The 22,262-nt window shown below is 41.0% G+C and overlaps 1 protein-coding gene across 8 annotated transcripts in view; it reads left to right on the top strand.

Moving 5' to 3' along the window:
* Brca1 (BRCA1 DNA repair associated) overlaps nt 1-22,262 on the top strand; it is a 67,423-nt gene that overhangs the window by 13,171 nt on the left and 31,990 nt on the right. For 6 of the 8 annotated variants that reach the window (XR_003487416.2, XM_027428049.2, XM_027428050.2 and 3 more), the window contains exons 4-11: nt 4,146-4,223; nt 6,113-6,201; nt 9,374-9,510; nt 10,601-10,703; nt 11,686-11,731; nt 13,356-13,432; nt 14,636-17,920; nt 18,925-19,001. Coding sequence is in view for 7 of the 8 variants with exons in the window: in XM_027428049.2 (XP_027283850.1) it covers nt 4,146-4,223; nt 6,113-6,201; nt 9,374-9,510; nt 10,601-10,703; nt 11,686-11,731; nt 13,356-13,432; nt 14,636-17,920; nt 18,925-19,001 (3,892 nt within the window). In the remaining variant the exon portion in view is untranslated. The remainder of the gene's footprint in view (nt 1-4,145; nt 4,224-6,112; nt 6,202-9,373; nt 9,511-10,600; nt 10,704-11,685; nt 11,732-13,355; nt 13,433-14,635; nt 17,921-18,924; nt 19,002-22,262) is intronic. The other 2 variants (XM_035448218.1, XM_027428053.2) reach the window with 2 other exon arrangements.

Genomic DNA, 22,262 nt, shown 5'->3' with positions numbered 1-22,262 from the left:
AATGTTTTAACTGAGAATTAAAAAATCACTAGTGTGCCTAGCTTTGGGGTTTTAGTTAGTTCCAGGTGTAGTTAAGTTGATAACCAAGAATAGCCATCACAACTGTGTAACAGTAAGTCTTTACTCCATCCGCCACATGGTCGCCCAGAATAACACACAGAGTCTTATATTAGTTTATAGTGCTGCTGGCCAGTTGACTGGGATTTCTTATATGCTAGCTCAGTCTTAATGATCACAAATCTATATATTTTATAAGACTTATCTTATTAAGGACACCTTCCGCTGGGGTCCTCTTCCCGGGATCACATGGCGACTCCGTAGAGAGGAGAGCAGGAGGAAGACGAAGAGCAAGAGAACGACTTCCTGCTTATCCTTGCTTAAATCCTGAAATCTGCCTGCTATGTCACTTCCTGCCTGGATCACCAGGCTTCTTTTTCCTACATTTTCCAGAATTTTCCTCTACTCCTAGTCCCACTTATCTTGCTTCCCCATTGGCCAACAGTGCTTTATTCAACAACCAATAAGATAAACATACACAGAAGGACTTCCCCATCACACCTGGGCTACATAGTGAGTTCCAGGCCAGCCTGGATTATAGAGTAAGACACTGTCTCAGAGGGAGGGAGGGAGGGAGAGAGAGAGAGAGAGAGAGAGAGAGAGAGAGAGAGAGAGAGAGAGAGAGAGAGAGAGAGCTTTTTCTTTGAGATTTTATTATTTTTTGTGTATGAGTGTTTGGCCTGCCTATATGACCATGCTCCATGTGTATGCCTGGTACCCATGGAGGCCACAAGAAGGTGTTGGATCCCCTGGGACTGGAATTACAGCTGCTTGTGAGTTGTCCTGTGGGTCCTGAGAATTGTACTTAGCCACCGAGCTATCTCTCCAGCCCTCTCTCTCTGAATTCTTTCTCTTCCCATTCTCTCCCCAATGAAGATCTATAGGTTTATTCCCACTTTCTTTTGCTCTCTTCCATGTCACCTCACTGGTTTAGAAACTTTCCCAAAAGTTTCCTGATGGTTCTTCTGCCACCTCTCCCTGGCCATGGTCCAAGGCAACATAGCTATATGATTCTGCTTTAAGAAGTTCACATTAAAAAAAAAAAAAGGAGCTGGACATGCCTTTTAATCCCGGTACTCAGACATGTGAATCCTTGTGGGGCCAGCCTGGTCTACACAGAGAAACCTTGTCTTGGTGGGGAGGGGAGAAAGTAATAATGGAAATAATTCTTTTTCGTTGTTGTTGGCTTTCATATCAGTGCTTGTTAAACTATATATTGTGTAAGATCAGTTTCTTTATTTTTTTATTTCTTTTGTTTTCTTGTGGGTGTTTTTTGTTTGTTTGTTTTGTTTTTTGTTTGTTTTGAAACAGGGTTTCACTATGTAGCCCTGGCTGTCCTGGAACTCACTTTGTATGCCAGGCTGTCCTCAAACTCACAAAGATCTGTCTCCGAGTGCTGGGACTAAAGACATAGACCACCCACCACCAAGCTGTTCCTTTGGTTTGTTTAAAAAATATTTTGTTTTTGTTTTTGTTTTTTTTTGTTGTTGTTTTTGTTTTTGTTTTTCGAGACAGCGTTTCTCTGTGTAGCTTTGGAGCCTATCCTGGCACTCCCTCTGGAGACCAGGCTGGCCTCGAACTCACAGAGATCCATCTGCCTCCCGAGTGCTGGGATTAAAGGTGTGCGCCACCAACACCCGGCCTAAAAAATATTTTTTAACTATGTTTGCCCAAGAGTATCATGGAGGGTTATGTGTGCATGAGTGCAGATGCCCATGGAAACCAGAAGCCCCTGGAATAGAAGTTCCAGTTGTGAGTCATCTGTGGGAAGTGGGAACTGAACTCAGGTCCTCTGTAAGAACAGGACAACCGCTTAACTACTATCTTTCCAGACCCCTTATTGCCATTGTTGGGACATGATGGGGACCATCTAAGATAGAGCTAATTTGAGGAAATAGTCTACCTGGGCATGCCTTTAGCAGTTAGATCTTGTCCGTGGTTCTTTTCCTCTCCCTATACTGTCTGCCTGCTATTCCATACCTTCCAGTTGCCTTGATATTTCTGGCTTCCCTTTGGCCCAAAACACTGGAGCCAGCCAGCCATGAACTGAAATTGTGAGCCAAAACGATTACCACTTTTGAATTGTTTCTCTTAGAAATTTGCTACAGTGACAAAAAGTCTGAATCACACAATCTCAAAAAGCCTGTGTTGTCCCAAGTTTAGTATACCTTAGTGCAGCCTGACCACACGACAGGTGCTCAGCAGCTACACCTGGCTGGGAGCTGTCGTAGGAGAGTGCCATTCTTACCACTTAATCCTCGAAGTGAAGCTCATGGGTCAGCAACAACAGCACCCTGTAAACGCTGGTGTCAGCCCTATCCTAAATGTACTGAATAAATCATTTAAAAATAACTTAAAAAGAAGGAAGTTTGGGCTGGAGAGATGGCTCAGCAGTTAAGAGCACTGACTGTTCTTCCAGAGGTCCTGAGTTCAATTCCCAGCAACCACATGGTGGCTCACAACCGCCTTGAATGAGATCTGGTACCCACTGCCTGCATGCAGTCAGAAGACTGTATACATAATACATAAATAAAATCTTTAAAAAAAGGAAGTATATGTTAAAAGACTTGGCCATGCCCTACATTTGTCTCCTGGCTCACTATTACTAATGACTTCTCAACTCCTTTAATCTTTTTGGTTCTTTTTAATGTCACTATCTGCTTTTTACTCCTGGTCAACTCTTCATAATACTGTGTTCTTTAAAACAGCAAGGATTTCATTTTGCCTTTGCACTGAATCTCTTACATCTGGTGTAGTACCAGGCGTTTAATGAGCATTAGTTGGGTGTATGAGTCACTTCCTTTAATTATGACCGACACATCCCTACTGCTAGTCTACGAACCGTTTGAGTTCATTTCTGTGTGGTGTGAGATAAGAGTCTGACTTTTGAGGTGGGGAAATGGCTCATTTGACAAATATGTAACATCTTAAACTGAGGCCTTTATATCCCCAGAACTCAAAAGCTAAGCATGGCTGTTATGTACCTGTAATCCCAGTGCTCGGTAGGTGGAGACAGGAGAATCCCTGGGGATTGCTGGCCAGCCATAGTATAGCCAAATCAACAAGCTCCAGTTTCAGTAAGAGGCCCTGCCTCAAAAAAATAAGGTGGAGAATAATTGGAGTAAGAGATCCAACAACAACCTCTGGCCTTCACTTAGGTGTTTGCACACATATACACACACGTGTACTCACGAAGGAGTTTAGCTTCATTCTTTTACGTATGGATATCCAGTTGTCCTGGTGCCCTTAAAAAAGTTACGCTGTTCTGTTTACACTTAATCGTCTTGGTATAGGTGTTGAGAGTGAATAGGGATTTATTTCCAGACTCTTATTAATCTATTCCACTGATGTTGTGTCTGTCCTTCTGCTAGAACCACATTATCTTTTGTTGGTGGTGGTATTTTGGTTTTTGTTTGTTTGTTTTTTGTTTTTGAGACAGGTTTTTCTTTGTGTAGCCCTGGCTATCCTAGAACTCACACTGTAGACCAGGATGGTTTTGAACTCATAGATTTGCCTCCCTCTGCCTCTCCGGTGCTGGGATTAAAGGTGAACCACCAAACCTACAGAATCAAATTATCTTAATTACTGTAGCTTTGTAGTGAGCCACAAAGATTTTGTTAACTTAGTTCCGGGGAGTAAGTGCTTGCTCTCAGAGGTACATATATCCTAGATGGTGAGCTTTTAAACTAATACAACCATTTTATATTAACTACTTAAGCATTTATATCTGATTATGCAGCATGAAATAATTATGACTATATCATTAAATATGCTGCATTGATTTTTTAATGTTTTATTTGATCATCACAGTAAGTCATATGCAGGTAAGTTTAGTTTTCATGGGTCATTTCTTATGTGGTTTGATTTTCTGCTTCTGCAGAATCTAAAAATAATTACTGAAAAATTATTGTAACTTACCTGTCATTACCTTTTAAATGATTCTTTTTTTTTTTTTCTTTAAATGACTCTTAAGGGCATTTATGAAATTATCTTCCTGGGGGTTCTTTCTGCAAAATAAAATAACATTGCTTTCGGTTTGGGGTTTTTTTGTTTGTTTGTTTGTTTTTTTCTTTCTTTCTAATTTATAGATTTTGTATGCTGAAACTTCTTAACCAGAAGAAAGGGCCTTCACAATGTCCTTTGTGTAAGAATGAGATAACCAAAAGGTATGTAATTTGTGTAATCATAGGAGGTTGGAAGCAATAATGGCATGGAAAAAAAGCAAAAATTCATATGTAGGTAATGTTCCTGTAAACCATTTATCAATAGGAAAATAGACAAAAATGTTTTTTGGGTCTAGAGGTGTAACTCAGTTGATAGAATGCTTGCCTAATTGGCTCAAAGCCTCTGAGTTCATAAGACAGTACTACATAAACCAGACCATCTTGCAGGTAAAGGTGGTGTTAAGTCTAATCACCTGAGTTTGGTTCCCAAGACCCGTATGCTGGAAGGCGAAAACTGACTCTTTGTAACTTGTTCTCTGGCTTCCTTCCAGTCATGAGCTGTGACACACACACACACACACACATTTTCTCTAATTAGTTAGCTAATAAATTAATTAGTCAATGGATTTTTTTATATATATAATTTAAGAACAAGAGCTGGAAAGTTGGCTCAGAGGTTAAGGGTATTTGTAGCTTCCAGCTCTCTGTAACTCAGGTCCCACGGGAATCTTTTGACCTGTGGGCACCAGTCACGCACATGTTGCACACACATGTGGGCAGGCGTGGCCTCACGTGCATGTGACAGCAACCCTCAGGAGGTGGAGGTCAGAGGAAAGGTTATCCTTGACAACATAGTGTGTGGGAGGCAGCCTGGACTGTATGAGACCCTGACAAAAAAAAAAAAAGTGTTTAGCAAACAGATTATTTCTTTGGATGTTTTATGGGACATATGCTGTCAACAAGTATTAGCAACTTAGTGCCTTGTTTTCCCACCCACATGCTAGCTAGCCCTCATCCTGCTTAACTTCCAGCACCAAATGAAATCAGGAACACTTGGCTGGCATGGCCACAGATAACATTGATTTTTCCTACTGTTCTTTTTTTTTTTTTTTTTTTTTTTTTTTTTTTTTTTTGGTTTTTTGAGACAGGAGTTCTCTGTAGCTTTAGAGGCTGTCCTGGAACTAGCTCTTGTAGATTAGGCTGGTCTCGAACTCACAGAGATCCGCCTGCCTCTGCCTCCTGAGTGCTGGGATTAAAGGTGTGCGCCACCACTACCAGGCTTTTCCTACTGTTCTTAAAAAAAAAAGAAGAAGAAGAAGAACTCAACAGTCTATCTCAGATGGAGCTGCACTAACTCTCCTGCCACAGTTAGTTCTGTTAGGGCAATGCCTTTATCTCTTTCATTAATATTGGTGTTTCTCCAGTGTTTAGTACATAGTAGGCAGTCAGGTTTTGTTTTGTTTTGTTTTGTTTTTTTCCAAGACAGGGTTTCTCTGTAGTTTTGGAGCCTGTCCTGGAACTCAGTTTGTAGACTGGGCTGGCCTCAAGTTCACAGAGATCCACCTGCCTCTCCCTCCTGAGTGCTGGGATTCAAGGCATGCACTACTACCACTCAGTGATTATAAAGTGATGTCACGGGTGTTATAATTTAAGAAAAGCAGTGCACGAGAGAAAGACGCCACACAGCAGGGTTCAAGCAAGGGTGGGGGGTTATTAGAGAAAGGAATCATAAAAAAGGGAGACCAGCCTCTGGGGACAGCAGCAGGAGAGAGGAAAGAAGGATGCAGAGAGAGAGAGAAGGATGGGAGGTGGGCGGGGCCCTTTTAAAAGGGAACATAGTGAATGTGCACAGGCGGTGCTCTTAGTGGCTACAGCTGAGGGCATATCCTATCAGAATCCCAAGGACAGGCCAGTGCAGACGCAGAACACTAACAACCGGTAGATCTGTGTTTGATTTTACTGTGCTGGGGATCAAATTACTAGTTCTTTGAGTTTGTGCTTTCTGCTATGTTTATAGTAGCAAAGTTACAACCTATGTGTTTAAATGTTTTTATTTTAGTGTGCTTAAAATTAATAATCGCTTATGTGCATCTCAAAAAAATTAATTTCAGGAGCCTGCAAGGAAGCACGAGGTTTAGTCAGCTTGTTGAAGAGCTGTTGAAAATCACTGATGCTTTTGAGCTTGACACAGGAATACAGTGTAAGTGTTACACAGCCCGTAGGCAATGCTCGAGGGGCTGGCTGGAAAACTTGAGAAGTTTTCCAAGTAATGTTACGTGAATAAGCGATAAGTCTTTATTTAGTCTGGTTAAAAGTTAAATCTGTGCCTGGAATTATTTATTTGGGGAAGCATGGGCTGGGGCAGATGTGCCTGTGTGGAACCCAGAGGTCATCTTCAAAAATTGTTCCTCAGGAGCCATGAACATGGTTTTGGTATTTTATTTTTTGGTTTTTTAATCTTACTTTATTTATATTTTATGTACATGAATGCTTTGCATGTATATCTGCAGAAGAGAGTATCAGATCCTATTATAATAGTTGGTTGTGAGCCACCATGTTGCTGGGAATTGAACTCAGGACCTCTGGAAGAGCAGTCAGTGTTGTTATGTCTGAGCCATCTCTCCAGCCCTACACATGTTTTTTTGAGACAAAGTTTCTCACTGGTACATGGTACTTGCCAATTAGGCTGGGCTAACTGGCCCAGATCCCTTGTGTCTGCTTTCCCTGTGTCCAGCTTTTTATGAGTGTTGGGAGTCAAGCAAATGCTACTGAGCTCTCTCCAGCCTCTTTAACTTCTTTTTTTTTTTTTTTTTTAAGATTTTATTTATTTATTATGTATACAACATTCTGCTTCCATGTATATCTGCACACCAGAAGAGGGCACCAGATCTCATAACGGATGGTTGCGAGCCACCATGTGGTTGCTGGGAATTGAACTCAGGACCTCTGGAAGAGCAGTCAGTGCTCCCAACCTCTGAGCCATCTCTCCAGCCCCCCTAACTTCTCTTTATGTATTTAAATTTTTCATGTATATGGGAGTTTTACCTGCATGTATGAGCTGGCTAGTTTTTTTGTTTTGTTTTGTTGGCTAGTTTTTTTATGTCAACTTCACAGCAAGCTAGAGTCACAATAGAGAAAAACGCCTACATAAGATTGGGCTGTAGGTAAGCCTATGGGGCATTTTCTTAATTAGTGACTGATGTGGGAGCGCCTAGCCTCCTCCATGCAGTGGGTCACCCCTGGACTGGTGGTCCTGGGTTCTGTAAGAGAGCAGGCTGAGCATGCCATGGTAAGCAAACCAGTAAGCAGCACCCTCTATGGCCTCTGTATCAGCGCGTACCTCTAGATTCCTGCCCTGATTGAGTTCCTGTCCTTATTGCTTTTGATGATGAACTATCATATGGAAGTGTAAGCCAAATAAACCATTTCCTGCCCAAGTTGCTTTGGTGATGGTGTTTTAGCAAAACAATGGAAATCCTAACTAAGACACAGTATGTCAGTGTATCATGTATGTGCTTGCTGCCTGCAAACTCCAGAAGGAGTTGGGTTTCCAACATTTGATTGTGTTATGGAGGGGTGTGGCTCAGGTATGCCACAGTATATATGTGCAAATCAAGACAGCTTTTGGGAGTTGCTTCTTTCATTCTGCTATGTGGGTCTCAGAGATTGAGCTGTTATCTTTTGGGTTGGTGCTAACTGCCTTTGCTCACTGGCCCTAGTTTAACTTTTTTTTATTACTTGTAGTATGTTTGAGTGCAGACATGCATTCACTAGAGCACACATATAGAGGTCAGAGGACAAGTTTAGGGTTGATTTTTCTCCTACCTTTACTTGGTGTTAAACCTGAAAGTTGGGCTGGAGAGATGGCTCAGGACCTAAGAGCCCTGGCTGCTCTTAGAAGAGTTCAATTCCCAGTAACCACATGGGGGCTTACAACCATGTATATTGAGGTCTGGTGCCTTCTTCTGGCCTTCAGGCAAACATACAGGCAGAACACCACATACATAATAAATAAAATCCATGATTGTCTAATTAAAGCAAGCTTTATTTAATACTGGTCAGGACTATGAACACTGGCCTGGTCAGGTCCATACCCGAGATTCCCAAAGAATGGTGGTGAATTAATTTGGTCAGGTGCTTATGAAGGTAGAACCCAATAGGCTATCCTGCCTTCATCCAATGGGGGTCAAGCATACAGCCTGACATACTTCCTGCCTACTCTTCTCCCACTTACATGTGATCAGGCACATCCTGTGCAGTTGGGGCAACCAACCTTGTTTACAGAAGTGAAAACACCTGGCTTATTATCTTACATAAACAGTAGCCCTCAGCATTCCAGGAAGTTATCTACCCTTGGGCAAGAGGGGCTTACAGGTTAACTAGTGCTTGCACGTGGGTTGGGGTCAAACACAGGTCATGAGGCTTCGAAGCAAGCATTTGGACCCCATCTTGACAGCCTGTATTTAAAGACTCCTATCATCCCACGTTTTATTCTTCATTCTAAAAATTTATTTAATGTCTCTGAAATTAGAGTATTTTATCAATTGTATGTGATTGCTTAATGTTTCCTTTCCTCGTGGTATAAACAATAGTGGTACATCTTACATTTGTTACTCCTTCAATTCAAAGAAACAAGGTAAATTTGTTAATGGGCAAATGTATTAGTTTTTAGGTGTGTGGGGGAAATAACTTGGATAGTCTCTGAATTTCCAAACTGGACTTTAAAATTTGTTTTAGGTAATCAGAGCAGGAGGGGTGGCTCAACAGTTAAGAATGCTTTACTGTGCCCGGCGTTGGTGGCACACGCCTTTAATGCCAGCACTCGGGAGACAAAGGCAGGTGGATCTCTGTGAGCTTGAGGCCAGCCTGGTCTCCAGAGCAAGTGCCAGGATAGATTCCAAAGCTACACAGAGAAACCCTGTCTCGAAAAACAAACAAACAAAATTAGAAACTAAACTAAAGGTAGACAAACATGAAGGCATATACCTTAAATCTTAGTACTCAGGAGACAGAGGCGGGTAGATGTCTGGGTTCAAAGCTATCAAATTTCAGACTAATGAAGACTATACAGAATCTGCTTCAAAAAACAACAAAACAATTTTATCTGTAATGCATTGCTCTTTTTTGTTTGTATTTCAAGACATGGTTTCTCTATGTAGCCTTGGCTGTCCTGAAATTCAAAAACCCTGCAGCTTCTGCCTGAGTGTTAGGATCAAAGGTGTGGACTACTGCCCCCTCCACCAGGCTTGTTTTGATGTTGTTGTTGTTTGCATTATCCGTTTATAGCAAGGGGCAAACACAGTATTCTTTTGGGGTATTTAATGAAGACTAATGTTTTCTTCTACCTAAAACATATTCTTTATGTTTTAAAGATGCAAACGGTTACAGTATTTCAAAATTGAAAAATTCTTCTGAACCTTTGAATGAGGAAGCTTCCATCATCCAGAGTGTGGGCTACCGAAACCGCGGCAAAAGACTTAGACAGATTGAATCTGGAAATGCCACCTTGGTAAAACTGTTTTCAGTTTTTTTCTTGGCATCTATTTATTAAGCATTAGCATTGTGAATTAGGGAATGAGTGGATTTTATGAAAACCTAGTAAAGAGAGGATGATGGTAAATTAAGTGGCTGGACAAGTGTTCTAATAAAAGTTACAAACTTAGAAATTCAGGGTACCTGTTGTGATCAAAAGACACCTTATAGGCCCTTCCCCTTTTTTATAACTTCATCAGCTCTGATGCTTGTCTGAAACAGACACAATATCACTGATCTTTTGTAAGCATTTAACAATTACTTCAACTTAATCACTGTAATTATCAAAAAAAATGCAATCACTCTCTTTGTATATAGCTAGATAACAGAGATCACGAATTACACCTTATTAAGTGTTGCTAGGAATGCTGGGATTTTTATGGTTATCATTAACCCTTTTTTAGATATTTTTATTTAAATATTTAGATTTTATTTATTTGTTGGTTGGTTGGTTTTGGTTTTGTTTTTTTTTTGTTTGTTTTGTTTTTTTTTTTGTTTTGTTTTGTTTTTTTGAGACAGGGTTTCTCTGTGTAGTCCTGGGTGTCCTGGAACCCAAGAGATCCGCCTACCTCTGCCTCCTGGGTGCTGGGATTAAAGGCGTGCGCCACCACTGGCTAGATTTATTTTTTTCATCTTTAATTAAAGGTAAAACCCTGTGTAGGGTGTCTGCATTTGAATGCAGGTACTCGGGTCCTCAGCAAGAGCAGCCCCTGTTCTTCACCTTTGAGCCATGTCTGTAGTGGGTGTTTATTTCTTAAATCAGTATATAACGTGTTAGAGAACACTATGTCATTTTCAAAGTGTGTTTTCTTGGTTCTTTTCCTTGACTCCCAGCCTTTTTACCTCCTTTATAGCCTCTCCCTCAGACTCTGCCTTTTATTTAAAATTTATGCTTTTGAAATACATTTTATGTTGCCAGTCTTATCAGATGTGATTGGAAATACAGACTATCGGCTTCAAGTTTTTCTATATTATTACTTAGTAGATACTCGTGATCATAATTAGTTTTGTAAAAATAAAGGAAAATTTCAAAACATAAAACTTAGGCGTTCTTTACTGTTTAACAGAAGGACAGTCTCAGTGTCCAGCTGTCTAACCTTGGAATTGTGAGATCAACAAAGAAAAATCATCAGACACAGCCTCGAAATAAATCTGTGTACATTGAATTAGGTAAGGGTCTCGGATTTTACTAAGTTTGAAATAATAATTGCTAGATTTTTTTGGCTTAGAGTTTTATCAAAAATCTTGTTTGTGATTTATATGTGTTGCACTGATTTATGGTAAATGAAAGTAAAATAATTTTAAGGGCTCTATCATGAATTATAAATTATATAAAAGTTACACTTCACTCCTTGAAGAATCTCTTACTTTATTCTTAAAAAACGGAACAAAAGGAGAGATTATCTGGTTATGAATGTAAGTGAATTTGGGGAAATAGAGTCGCAATAAAAAGAACATGATTAGTTGCCGTCGCATTTAGAGAAATCCAAGATAATTTGTACATGCCCTGCACGTAATTTCCAGCTGGCCAAAAAGAAAGAAAAAGAAAAGAAATGAGCCCAAAGCTCAAACAGGTCTCTTTAACTATATTTTGTTAGAATTTGTGATTGTGGCCAAGTTTGTCATCTCAGCATTTGAAAGGCTGATCCAGGAGGGTCAAGAGTTTGAGGTCAACGTGGGATACACAGAGAACCTTTCTCAAAAATAAGTAATCAAATGTGAAGAATTGTTCTATTTTGAGTTCTCTGCACCACCATGGATCTCTGTTACAGTAGTGCAAATCATGTCAGTTACTATTTAGGAGCACTTAACTGTATTTTAAGTGCTGTTGTGCTTAGACCTTTCACCTAAGGTCCTGAGGTGGTTACTGATTTTATGGATGAGAATATTAAGTCACAGAGAAGTTAAGAATTTGGAAGCAGGGCTGGGCAGTGGTGGTGCATACCGTCAATCCCAGCACCCAAGAGGCAGGGAGGATCTCTCTGAGTTGTAGGCCAACCTGGTCTGCAGAGTGAATTCCAGAACAGCCAGGGTTACAAAGTACACATTATAAATATTTCTGGGTGAACCACTATGTTTTGCAAGAAGCATTTTTTGACCATTTTCATTAAAAACCTTGAATGATTTTGGGGTTTTCTTTTTGTTCTTTAAGAGTCTGATTCTTCTGAAGAGACAGTTAGTAAACCAGATGACTGCAGGTGAGTCACAAGGAGCCTTTGTCTATGAAGGTGGTATTTTCATATCTAATTAATATTGAGGATCATAGATTTAGGTCATGGTATTAGAAGAAACTTCAAGGATCATTTAGTTTCATCTGTTTATTTCCTGGGAAACCTTTTTTGTTTGTTGTACATTTTTTTCATTCCAAAGGAGTTTTAGATAACAGTGGAAGTCAGCACACACTTGTTTCCACCCAACAGTTATTCTCTGAGTTTCTCATATTTGGTAGTAATTATGGCTGATAAAAATACTAGAGGATCTATTTGTTTGTTTGTTTGTTTGTTTGTTTTGGGGCAGTCTCTGTAGCCCTGGCTGTTCTAGAACTCACAGAGATCTATCTTCTGCCTCCTGAGTGATTAAAGGCATATGCCACCACACCTGCTCAAAGTATCATTTTTATAACCATCCAGTTTCCTCTTTTAAGATCTGTGATAACTGATCATAATTAGTAAATTTTTTTTACAGATTAGTTTTACTTAACCTTAAAATGAGGGGGATGTTTGCTGGAAGTGTGGTTCAATAATAACGATTAAAGAGGGTTTTTGTTGTTGTTGTTGTTTTTAACTTTTATGCAGAGCTGGGCTTGGTGGCATATGCCTTTAATCCCAGAACTCTTTTTTTGTGGGGCAGGGGCAGGTGGATTTCTGTGACTTCAAGGCTGTCCTGGCCTACAGAGAGACTCTGTCTCAAAAACAAAAAAAATTACATCATGTGTGGGTACTTTCCCTGAACATACATTTGTGAACCACATTTGTGCCTCATGCCTGAAGAGGCCAGAAGACTTCATTCACTTCCCTGGAACTGGAGTTGCAGATGTCTATGGGCTATCTATCCTGTGGATGCTGGGGATCGAACCCCGGGTACTCTGGAAGATCAACCAGTGCTCTTAACACTGAGCCATTTCTCAGCCGGAGGTGGTAGCACACTCCTTTAGTCCAAACACTCAGGAGTCAGAGACTATGGAATCTGAGTTCCAGGACAGTCAGGGCCACACAGAGAAACCCTGTCTCGAAACAAAACAAAAAGATACTAACCATTTCTCCATCCACTGGAGAGTGTGCTCAATCTCAACCAACAGAGAACTCCATACCCCTGAAGGAAACCAACTCTCTCCCTCAGAATCTCTGGACTGTCCATAGCTCCTTAGTTGGGGGTGTGGACTCATGAACCCCTCCTCTTTCTATGCTAGAATGCTGACTGGCTTGATCTTGTACAGATGTGCAGACAAGCACAGCTGCTGTGAGTTCGTGGGTGCAGTGGTCCTGTCATATCCAGGATACACACTGTTTTGCTCTGGTTTTTCCAACCTCTGGTTCTTAGAATCTTTTTAGCCCTTCTTCCCCAGTGGTCCCCAAGCATGCAAGTATGCTCTTATTTGCATATCCAGAAAGCACTACACTATTCTGATCTTTGTGACTGTCCTTGGTCTTCGACCATTCCATTTTTACTGGAAGGCACTTAGAGGAGAGCAAATTTCAAAAGGTGAGTCAGTCTATTACGGCCCTGTCTAAAGGAGCTAAAATATTTGATCTCACCCATTTGACAGTTTGTGAGCATCCAACCAGAATTTCTCATTAGGGGTTCTGTCTTTTCTCCCTTTAGTGTGAGAGACCAGGAACTGTTACAAACCACCTCTCTGGGAGCTGGAGATGAAGTCAGTTTGGATTCTTCAACCAGAGGTAATGTCAAGCCTTCTCACCTTAATGACACTAATGAGAGTAGATAGATGTAATTCTGTAATTAAATTAATCTGAAGACCAGGTTCCATATTTATTTATAATTTAATTCACAACCTCTTTTTAAAGAATTAAAATACACTTTTTTTTTTTTTTTGCTGCCATTGTGTGGTGGTGTGTGGTACTAGACTGGCAGGATTATAGTATATTGTGTGTAGCTGCATGCTGCCATTTAATTTTTTATTTTTTTAAGGATAGTTCTGCTACATAATCCAGAGTAGTCTAATCATCCTTCTTTTTTAAGCCACCCAAGTGCTGGCATTATAGTCACATACCGGCAGCCCTTGCTGTCCTTTCCTCTTGGTTGATATATTCCATTTTTGCCACCTGGGTTTTGTTTCTTTTCGTTTTGACTGATTTAGAAACAAGCATACTACAGCTCACGCGGCCTTGAACTATCAGCATTTTTCCCGTCTTAAACTTCTCAGTGATGGAATACCACACCCATCTGTCAATAGTTTTTAAATGTAGAGCACATGAGTCTATAAACAGAAAACTTGAAGTCTTTTGATCAAATAATCTGCTTTTTTTAATAATAATGAGACTAGGGGAATAGATGTGATCTGATTATCATGTTTGGGGAAACATCAGACTCTACTTAATGGGGTTACATGAAAGAGTATGAGCTAGAGCTTCAGTACACTTGGAAGCCAATGGAAGCTGGATAATGGTAGTACACACCTTTAATCCCAGCACTTGGGAGGCAGAGGCAGGTGAATCATTGTGAGTTCTAGGCCAGACTGGTCTACAGAGTGAGTTCCAGAACAGCCTGGGCTACACAGAGAAACCCTGTCTCAAAAAAAAAAAAAAAAAAAAAAAAAAAGCCAGTGGACTGGGGCTAGAGAGATGGGTCAGCAGTAGAATTTGTTGCTCTTGCAGAAGACTCAGGTTTGATTCCCAGCATCCACTTGATGGGTCACAACCATCCATAACTCCAGTTTCAGGAGATCTGAAATCCTCTTCTGTCTTCTGTGAGCACTAGGCACACCCGTGGTGCATATACATACATGCAAACAAAACATGTATACAATCTAAAATTTTATAAAGTATGGTTACTGGATGGATTTCTACTTCCAAGTTGTAGTAAATATGTATTTTCTCATGATAATTCCACTTTTAAGTACCTTGTTATTTTGTATATTTCAGCTGCTTGTGAGTTTTCTGAGGACGTAACAAATATTGATCTGCACCAGTGCAGTAATAAAGATTTGGACCCCATTGAGAATCATGCAACTGGAAGATATCCAGAAAAATGTCAGGATATTTCTGTTTCAAACTTACATGTGGAGCCATGTGGCACAGATATTCATGCCAGCTCGTTACAGCATGAGAACAGCAGCTTATTACTCACTGAAGACAGAATGAATGTAGAAAAGGCTGAGTTCTATAATAAAAGCAAACAGTCTGGCTTAGCCAGGAGCCAACAGAACAGATGGGCTGAAAGTAAAGAAACATGTAATGATAGGCAGATTCCCAGCACTGAGAAAAAGGTAGATCCAAATACTGATTCCTTCTGTGGGAGAAAAAAATGGAAAAATCAGAAAAGTCTGTGTCCTGAGAATTCTAGAGCTACCCAGGATGTTCCTTGGATGACACTGAATAGCAGCATTCAGAAAGTCAACGAGTGGTTTTCCAAAACTGGTGAAATGCTAACTTGTGATGGCACATCTGACAGGAGGCATGAGTCAAATGCTGGAGCAGCTGTTGTGTTAGAAGTTTCAGATGAAGTAGATGGATGTTCCAGTTCTTCAAAAGAAATGGACTTAGTGGCCTCTGATCCCCATAATGCTTTAAAGTGTAAAAGTGAAAGCGACCTCTCCAAACCAGTAGAGAACAATATCCGAGATAAAATATTTGGGAAAACGTATCAGAGAAAGGGAAGTCTCCCTCACTTGAACCACGTAACTGAAATTATAGGCACATTTATTGCAGAACCACAGATAACACAAGAACACCCCTTCACAAATAAATTAAAACGTAAAAGGAGAACTACATGCCTTCATCCTGAGGATTTTATCAAGAAAGCAGATTTAACAGTTACTCAAAAGACTTCTAAAAATGTAAATCAAGGAACTGACCAAATGGAGCCAGATGGCCTAGTGATGGGTATTACCAGTAATGGTCAAGAGAATGAAACACAAGGTAATAATCTTCAGAAAGAGAAAAATGCTAATCCAGTGAAGTCCTTGGAAAAGGGGTCTGTTTCCACAACTAAAGCCAAAACTATAAGCAACAGTATAAGTGATTTGGAGCTAGAATTAAATGTCCACAATTCACAGGCACCTAAGAAAAGTCGGCTGAGGAGGAAGTCTTCAACCAGATGTGTTCTTGCACTGGAACCAGTCAGTAGGAATCCAAGCCCACCTGCTTGTACTGAATTTCAAATTGATAGTTGTAGCAGCAGTGAAGAAACAGAGAAAAACAATTCCAACCCAACACCAGTCAAGAACATTAGAAAGCCTCAACTCACGGAGGACACAGAACCTGCAGCAGATTCCAAGAAGAATAAAGAGCCAAATGAACAAAGAAGGAAGAGAAGGGCCAGTGATCCTTTCCCAGAAGAGAAATTTATGCCTGGCTTATTAACTAACTGTCCAAGTTCTAGTAAACCTCAAGGACCTGCCAATCCTAGCCCTCAGAGAAAGGAAGTAGAGAAACTTGAAACAAGCCAAATGTCTGACAGTACCAAAGACCTGAGGGATCTGTTGCTGGATGGAGAACAGGGTTTGCCCACTGAGAGGTCGGAGGAGAGTACCAGTGTTTCATTGGTGCCTGACACTGATTATGACACTCAGAACAGTGTGTCATTGCTGGAAGCTAATGCTGTCAGATATGCAAAAACAGTATCAAGCCAGTGTATGACCCAGTTTGTAGCAAGTGATAACCCTAACGAACTGGTCCATGGTTCTAAAGATGCTGGAAGTGGCACAGAGTGCTTCAAGCATCCATTGAGACACGAACTTAGCCACATTCAGGAGACCATAGAAATGGAAGAGAGTGAACTTGATACTCAGTATTTACAGAATACATTTCAAGCTTCAAAGCGTCAGTCATTTACTTTATTTTCAAAACCAAGAGATCCCCAAGAGGAGTGTGTAACAGCTTGTGCTTCCTCTGTGTCCTTAAGGGACATGAGTCCAAAAGTGACTTCTGAAGGTGAACAACAAGAAGAAAGTCGGGGACACGAAGAGGCTGAAATCAGTCACATACAGGCAGGGCCTGCGACAGTGGGCGTGCCTCTGCCTCGTCAGGAAGGTGATCCAGGCGCTGATACAATGCATGCTGCAGTGTGCAGCCTTTGTCCATCATCTCAGTACAGAAGCAATGAAAACTCACATCCTAAACAATCAGCTTCTCCCATCATGTCTTCTATAAAAACTGGCCATGGGAAAACCCTGTCAGAGGAACAATCTGAGAAACATACATTGTCAAATGAAAAGGCAATGGGAAATGAGACCTTTGTTCAAAGCACAATGCACACAATTAGCCAAAACCACAGAAAAAATGGTTGTCAAGAAGCCAACTCAGGCAGTATTAATGAAGTGCCTTCCAGTGGTGAAAACTTCCAAGGACAGCTAGGCCGAAACAGAAGGACTAAGTTAAACACTGTGCTTCCACTAGGTCTTATGCAACCTGGAGTCTGTAAGCATAGTTTTCCTGTCAGTGATTATAAATATCTTGAAATAAAAAAGCAGGAAGGTGAGAATGTTGGTGCACACTTCTCTTCGTGTCTGTTTTCAGATAAGCTCGAACAACCTGTAGGGAGTGGTAATGTTTTTCAGATTTGTTCTGAGACACCTGATGACCTGTTGGATGATGTTGAAATACAGGAAAATACTAGCTTTGGTGAAGTTGACATAATGGAGAAGTCTGCTGTTTTTAACGGGAGTGTCCAGAGACGAGAGCTCAGTAGGAGCCCTAGCCCTTTAACCCATGCATCGCTGGCTCGGAATCTCCAGAGACGGTCTAGGAAGTTAGAGTCCTCAGAAGACAGCGGATCTTGTGAGGATGAAGACCTTCCCTGCTTCCAACACTTACTTGGCCAAGTAAGCAAAACACCTGAACCTAGCAGTGTTGTGACACAGCCTCTGTCAGAGAAAGCAGAGGGGACCCAAGTGCCATGGAAGAGTAGTGTTGGTGACTCTGATAACGAGGTGATCTTGATAGAGGCATCTCAGGAACATCACCCTAGTGAGGATGCAAAATACTCTGGCAGCATGTTCTCTTCTCAGCCCAGTGCTGTACAAGGTTCAACTGCAAATACAAGCTCCCAGGACCCCTTGTTTAACCTTTCCAAACAAAAGAGTCACCAGTCTGAGGATGAGGAAGATTTTCTAAGTGACAAGGAATTGATTTCAGATGATGAGGAAATGGGAACTTGCCTAGAAGAAGATAATGATCAAGAAGAGGATATTATAATCCCAGATTCAGGTAGTTTTGTTTGTTTGTACCAGTCTACAGAAGTGAGCTGAATGTTTCCAAGTGCAGTTACATTAAGAGTCAAAAGTCCTTCCTGGGCGTGGGGGTGGGGGGGGAGGATGTGTGAAAGATGGCTCAGCTGTTAAGAGCACTGGCTGCTCTTTCTTTTTTTTTTTTTTTTTCCCCAAGACAGGGTTTCTCTGTGTAGCTTTGGAGGCTGTCCTGGGACTCGCTCTGGAGACCAGGCTGGCCTCTGCCTCCCACGTGCTGGGATTAAAGGTGTGCGCCACCAGTGCCCGGCTGTTGGCTGCTCTTTCTAGAGGACCCAAGTTCAATTCCCAGCCCCCATATGGCAGCTCAATTCTGTCACTTCCATTCTAGGAGGTCCAACACCCTCATGTAGACATACATGGAGGTACAACACCAGTGCACATAAAATAAAAATAAATAAATAAAAGGGAAAAAAAGAGTAGGTACTCTCTTGCAATAAACCTAAATTTGGTTCCCAGCATCCATGTCAGGTGACTGACTCATAAATACCTGTAACTCCAGCTTCAGGAGGATCTACTGTCTCTGGCTTCCACAGATACCTGCTGTGTTCCTATAAGTAACCACACAGATACACATAATTAAAAATCATAAAAAGAAAATCTTTTTTCCAATGCCTTCATGTACCCAGAATGTCTGATAGGACAAACTTGAATGACCTAATTATCAGTAGACTTGCTTCTGGGTTTTATTGCAGAATGTTTCGGATTTGTTTGTGTTTTTTAAGACATGGTCTCTGTGTAGCCTTGGCTGGCCCGAAACAGAGATCTGCCTGACTTTGCCTCCCAAAATCTGGGATTAAATGCATTCACCACCACACCCAGCCTGTTGTAGGAGTTCTGTGTCCCACATTTCCTCATTTCTGTGACTGACGGGAAACAGTGCTGTAAAAGGGAAGGGGCGGATAGCGCATGTTGCCGAGTTCATGTTCTGCTTTAAATCTGACTCTGACTTTATTGTCATTTAAGCTGAAGCGGCATCTGGATATGAGAGTGAAACAAACCTTTCTGAAGATTGCTCACAGAGTGATATTTTAACCACTCAGGTAAAAAGCATTAGAAACTTTGTGATGTCCTTTGTATATGGTGCTATGAACCCTATATTCTTATACCTGCTAATGTCATTGGCCTCATAGCTGTGCATGATGCCTCGAATCCTCAAATGAGATTTTTTTTCAGTGCCCTTTTATAGCTTCAACACCATCTAGCTCACTGTGGAACCCTGAATACTAACTTTAAGATTCTCTCCCCACCCCCAGAGACAGGGTTTTTCTGTTAGCCCTGGCTGTTCTGGAACTCATTCTGTAGATCAGGCTGGCCTTAAACTGACAAAGATCCACCTGCCTCTGCCTCCCGAGTGCTGAGATTAAAGGTGTGTGCTACCACCACACAGCTCAATAAGCCAGATCTTAAAAACCTACTTGCCCGATAGCAAAATTATATTAAAGCACTATTGTCTCAAAAGGAATATATTTATTCTCAGAAACAAATTGAAGCCTCAGGACTGTCTTTCCATTAGAGACCATCTTTTTTTTTTTTTTTTTTTTTTGTGTATACATTGTTCTACCTCCATGTATACCTGCAGGCCAGAAGAGGGAGCCAGATATCATTACAGATGGTTGTGAGCTACCATGTGGTTGCTGGGAATTGAACTCAGGACGTCTGGAAGAGCAGCCAGTGCTTTTAACCTCTGAGCCATCTCTCTAGTCACCACTAGAGAGCATCTTACCTTTTACTGTGTTGTAGATATTTCTTTTTATTTTAGTCATCTCTTCCTCATTAGAGAAGCCCATACATGATACTCATTCCTGAACCTGGTAAGGGACTGGTGACTGGGGACATTTGTATGGGATAACAGAGGCAGGACAGTCTCAAGAAGAACCTTATCTTTCTCACAGCCAGAACCTGCCTCTCTCACCCAGTTTTCATTTTGTAAAAGTGATACCAAAATTTTCCAAGCTCATATCCCAATCTTAGGTTCATCAGGGTCTTACTTTCCTGTGGTTATCTCTTAGTAGCTGGGCACTTCTTAGGGTTCCCTCTGGATTCCTGCATGGGGTCCTGTGCAGAACACACAGCAGTTCTGGCACAAACACTGGCCAGAGTTCTCTGTACTTGGCTGTATGGTCTTAGCTGACCACTTATCTTCCTTAAATTGTAATAGGTTACATTCTCTTTTTATTAACATTTGTACATATGTAGGTGTATCTTACCACCACAGTAAATGTGTGAAGGCCAGGTGACACCTTATGGAAGTTGGTTCTAGGGATCAAATCAGGCCCTCACATGTGGTGACAAGTGATTTTATGCTCTGAGCCAAATCACTGGTCCAGTCGATACATTGTTAAAATGGAGTTATTTGGAACTTTTTAATCACCCTTTTTAGCTTTCATTTTTCTCCTAAAGTGTAAATGTGCTTTTAGCTGCCAGCATGTGAGTAATTTTTTCTTGTCTTCCTAAAAAGTACTAAATTAAACAATACTGGGAATTCATAGTATTCCTAAAGTCATTTTGTTGTCATCAAAAACTCAGAAAAGGAGCCAAGTATGGAACACTCTATTAGGCCCAGCACTCCAGAGGCAGAGTCAGGTGAGCCTCTGTGAGTTCCAGGCCAGCCTGGTTTATATTGTGAGTAGTAGGCCAGCTGGGGCTGCAAATTGAGACCCTGTCTCAAAATGAGATAAATCAAGAAACCATTCAGTAATTCTATATATTATATTCTGATTTACCTTTTTTGTGTCATTAAATTTGTCAGTGACTTTTTAATCTTATTTTATTAATTGTGATGGGAATTGTGTATGCTAGGCTAGCACTATATTATGCATAGGGCTACCGCCCCAACCTCGATATCTGTATTGGGGGTTGGGGTGGTTTTATTTGTTAAAACAGCACATAACTTTGTTAGATCTAAGACTAGCTTTGAACTTGAGAGCCTCTGCATCTTGAATGCTCGAGTTACAGGAGCTCCTATCTAACATCTATATAGCTTTCTGTTTCTGGATTAAGCCAGCCTAGGCTTCTAACTTCTGTAGTGTTTGGAGTTTCCACTTTCCTGTACCTTTGCCAACACTAGGTAGTGTCCAGTTTTCTAAGTAGTTTAACTGTTGGCATTGCTGTGAGGATGACAAATAGAGAGGACTTGGCTCCTACAGACCATTCTCTGTTCAGAGTAAATCCTAGGCCTGAAGCCTGTAGGAGTTGGGAGGAAACCGTTGAGACAACTGTCTGTTCTGTGCCTTATTTATCACCCAAATTCTCTACTTTTGCAACATTGCCATAGTGACCAGAATGATTAAAAGACTTAGGAGGTCTTCTCTCTATGTTCAATTTCACTGATCCTTTCTGGATTTAGATTCGGGGCTCTGTCAATATGTCTGTCACCTAATTCTGTCCCTTGGCTGGTTTGTTTCTTAGGTTCCAGCTTTTTATTCCATCTGTCTTAGCCATACTGTATTATATTTGACATTTCAATAAACTGCTTTGTTTCTTGTATCTCTGATCTTATTCCCAGACATATGTTTATTATTTATTTGTTCAGGATTCATTTTTAAAGTGTTTTTTTATCAAGTTTCTATCCAAAACAGGTAACTTTTATCTGGACTAGCATAGACGAGCAAAATGATTAAAATGGTATCTTTACGCTCTGTTTATGTAGATCTGAGGAGTAATAGATGGTAGATAATGCCTGGTTTGATATCATTAACATACCTTTTTGATGCTGTGTGTGTGTGTGTGTGTGTGTGTGTGTGTGTGTGTGTGTGTGTGTGTGTGTGTGTGTGTGTGTGTGTGTGTGTGTGTTCCACGGCAGGCAGATGAAGATACAAGATTATCTCCTCCCACCATATAGGTCCCCTTTACCCACTGAACCATCTTGCCAGACCCTCCCCTCCTTACCCAAAGACTAATTCATCCATTCATTGATTTCTGCCTTAAATGTTTGCTGAGAACTTTACACCTTACACCTTGTTGCACACCTTGTACCCCCGTAACATTAGCATTCCCAGCCTGAGGAAAGCTTGGGCAGAAGAATCTCAAGTTTGAAGCTAGCCTGAGATACATAGGCCTGTCTTACCACAAAATAAACAAGGGAAGATTCCTCCCATCAAGGAAGTTGTGTGTCCCCTGAGTATACTGATGCTCTGGAAGTCTGAGCCAAGTCATGAAGCATGCTGTTGACCAGCTAGACAATTGGTAGGGATGCCCAAAGAAGACTTGTAAACTGGGCTTAGAAAGATGAGAAGAGTTTACCAAATGGGAAGAGAGGGGAGGCAGCAACTGAGGCAAAGATACAGAAGCGCTGAATGCCT

Source organism: Cricetulus griseus, chromosome 7 (assembly GCF_003668045.3).
Source record: "Cricetulus griseus strain 17A/GY chromosome 7, alternate assembly CriGri-PICRH-1.0, whole genome shotgun sequence".
NCBI lineage: Eukaryota > Metazoa > Chordata > Mammalia > Rodentia > Cricetidae > Cricetulus > Cricetulus griseus.
Note: the sequence above shows the minus strand (reverse complement) of the source record. Positions and strands in the feature narration are given on the sequence as shown.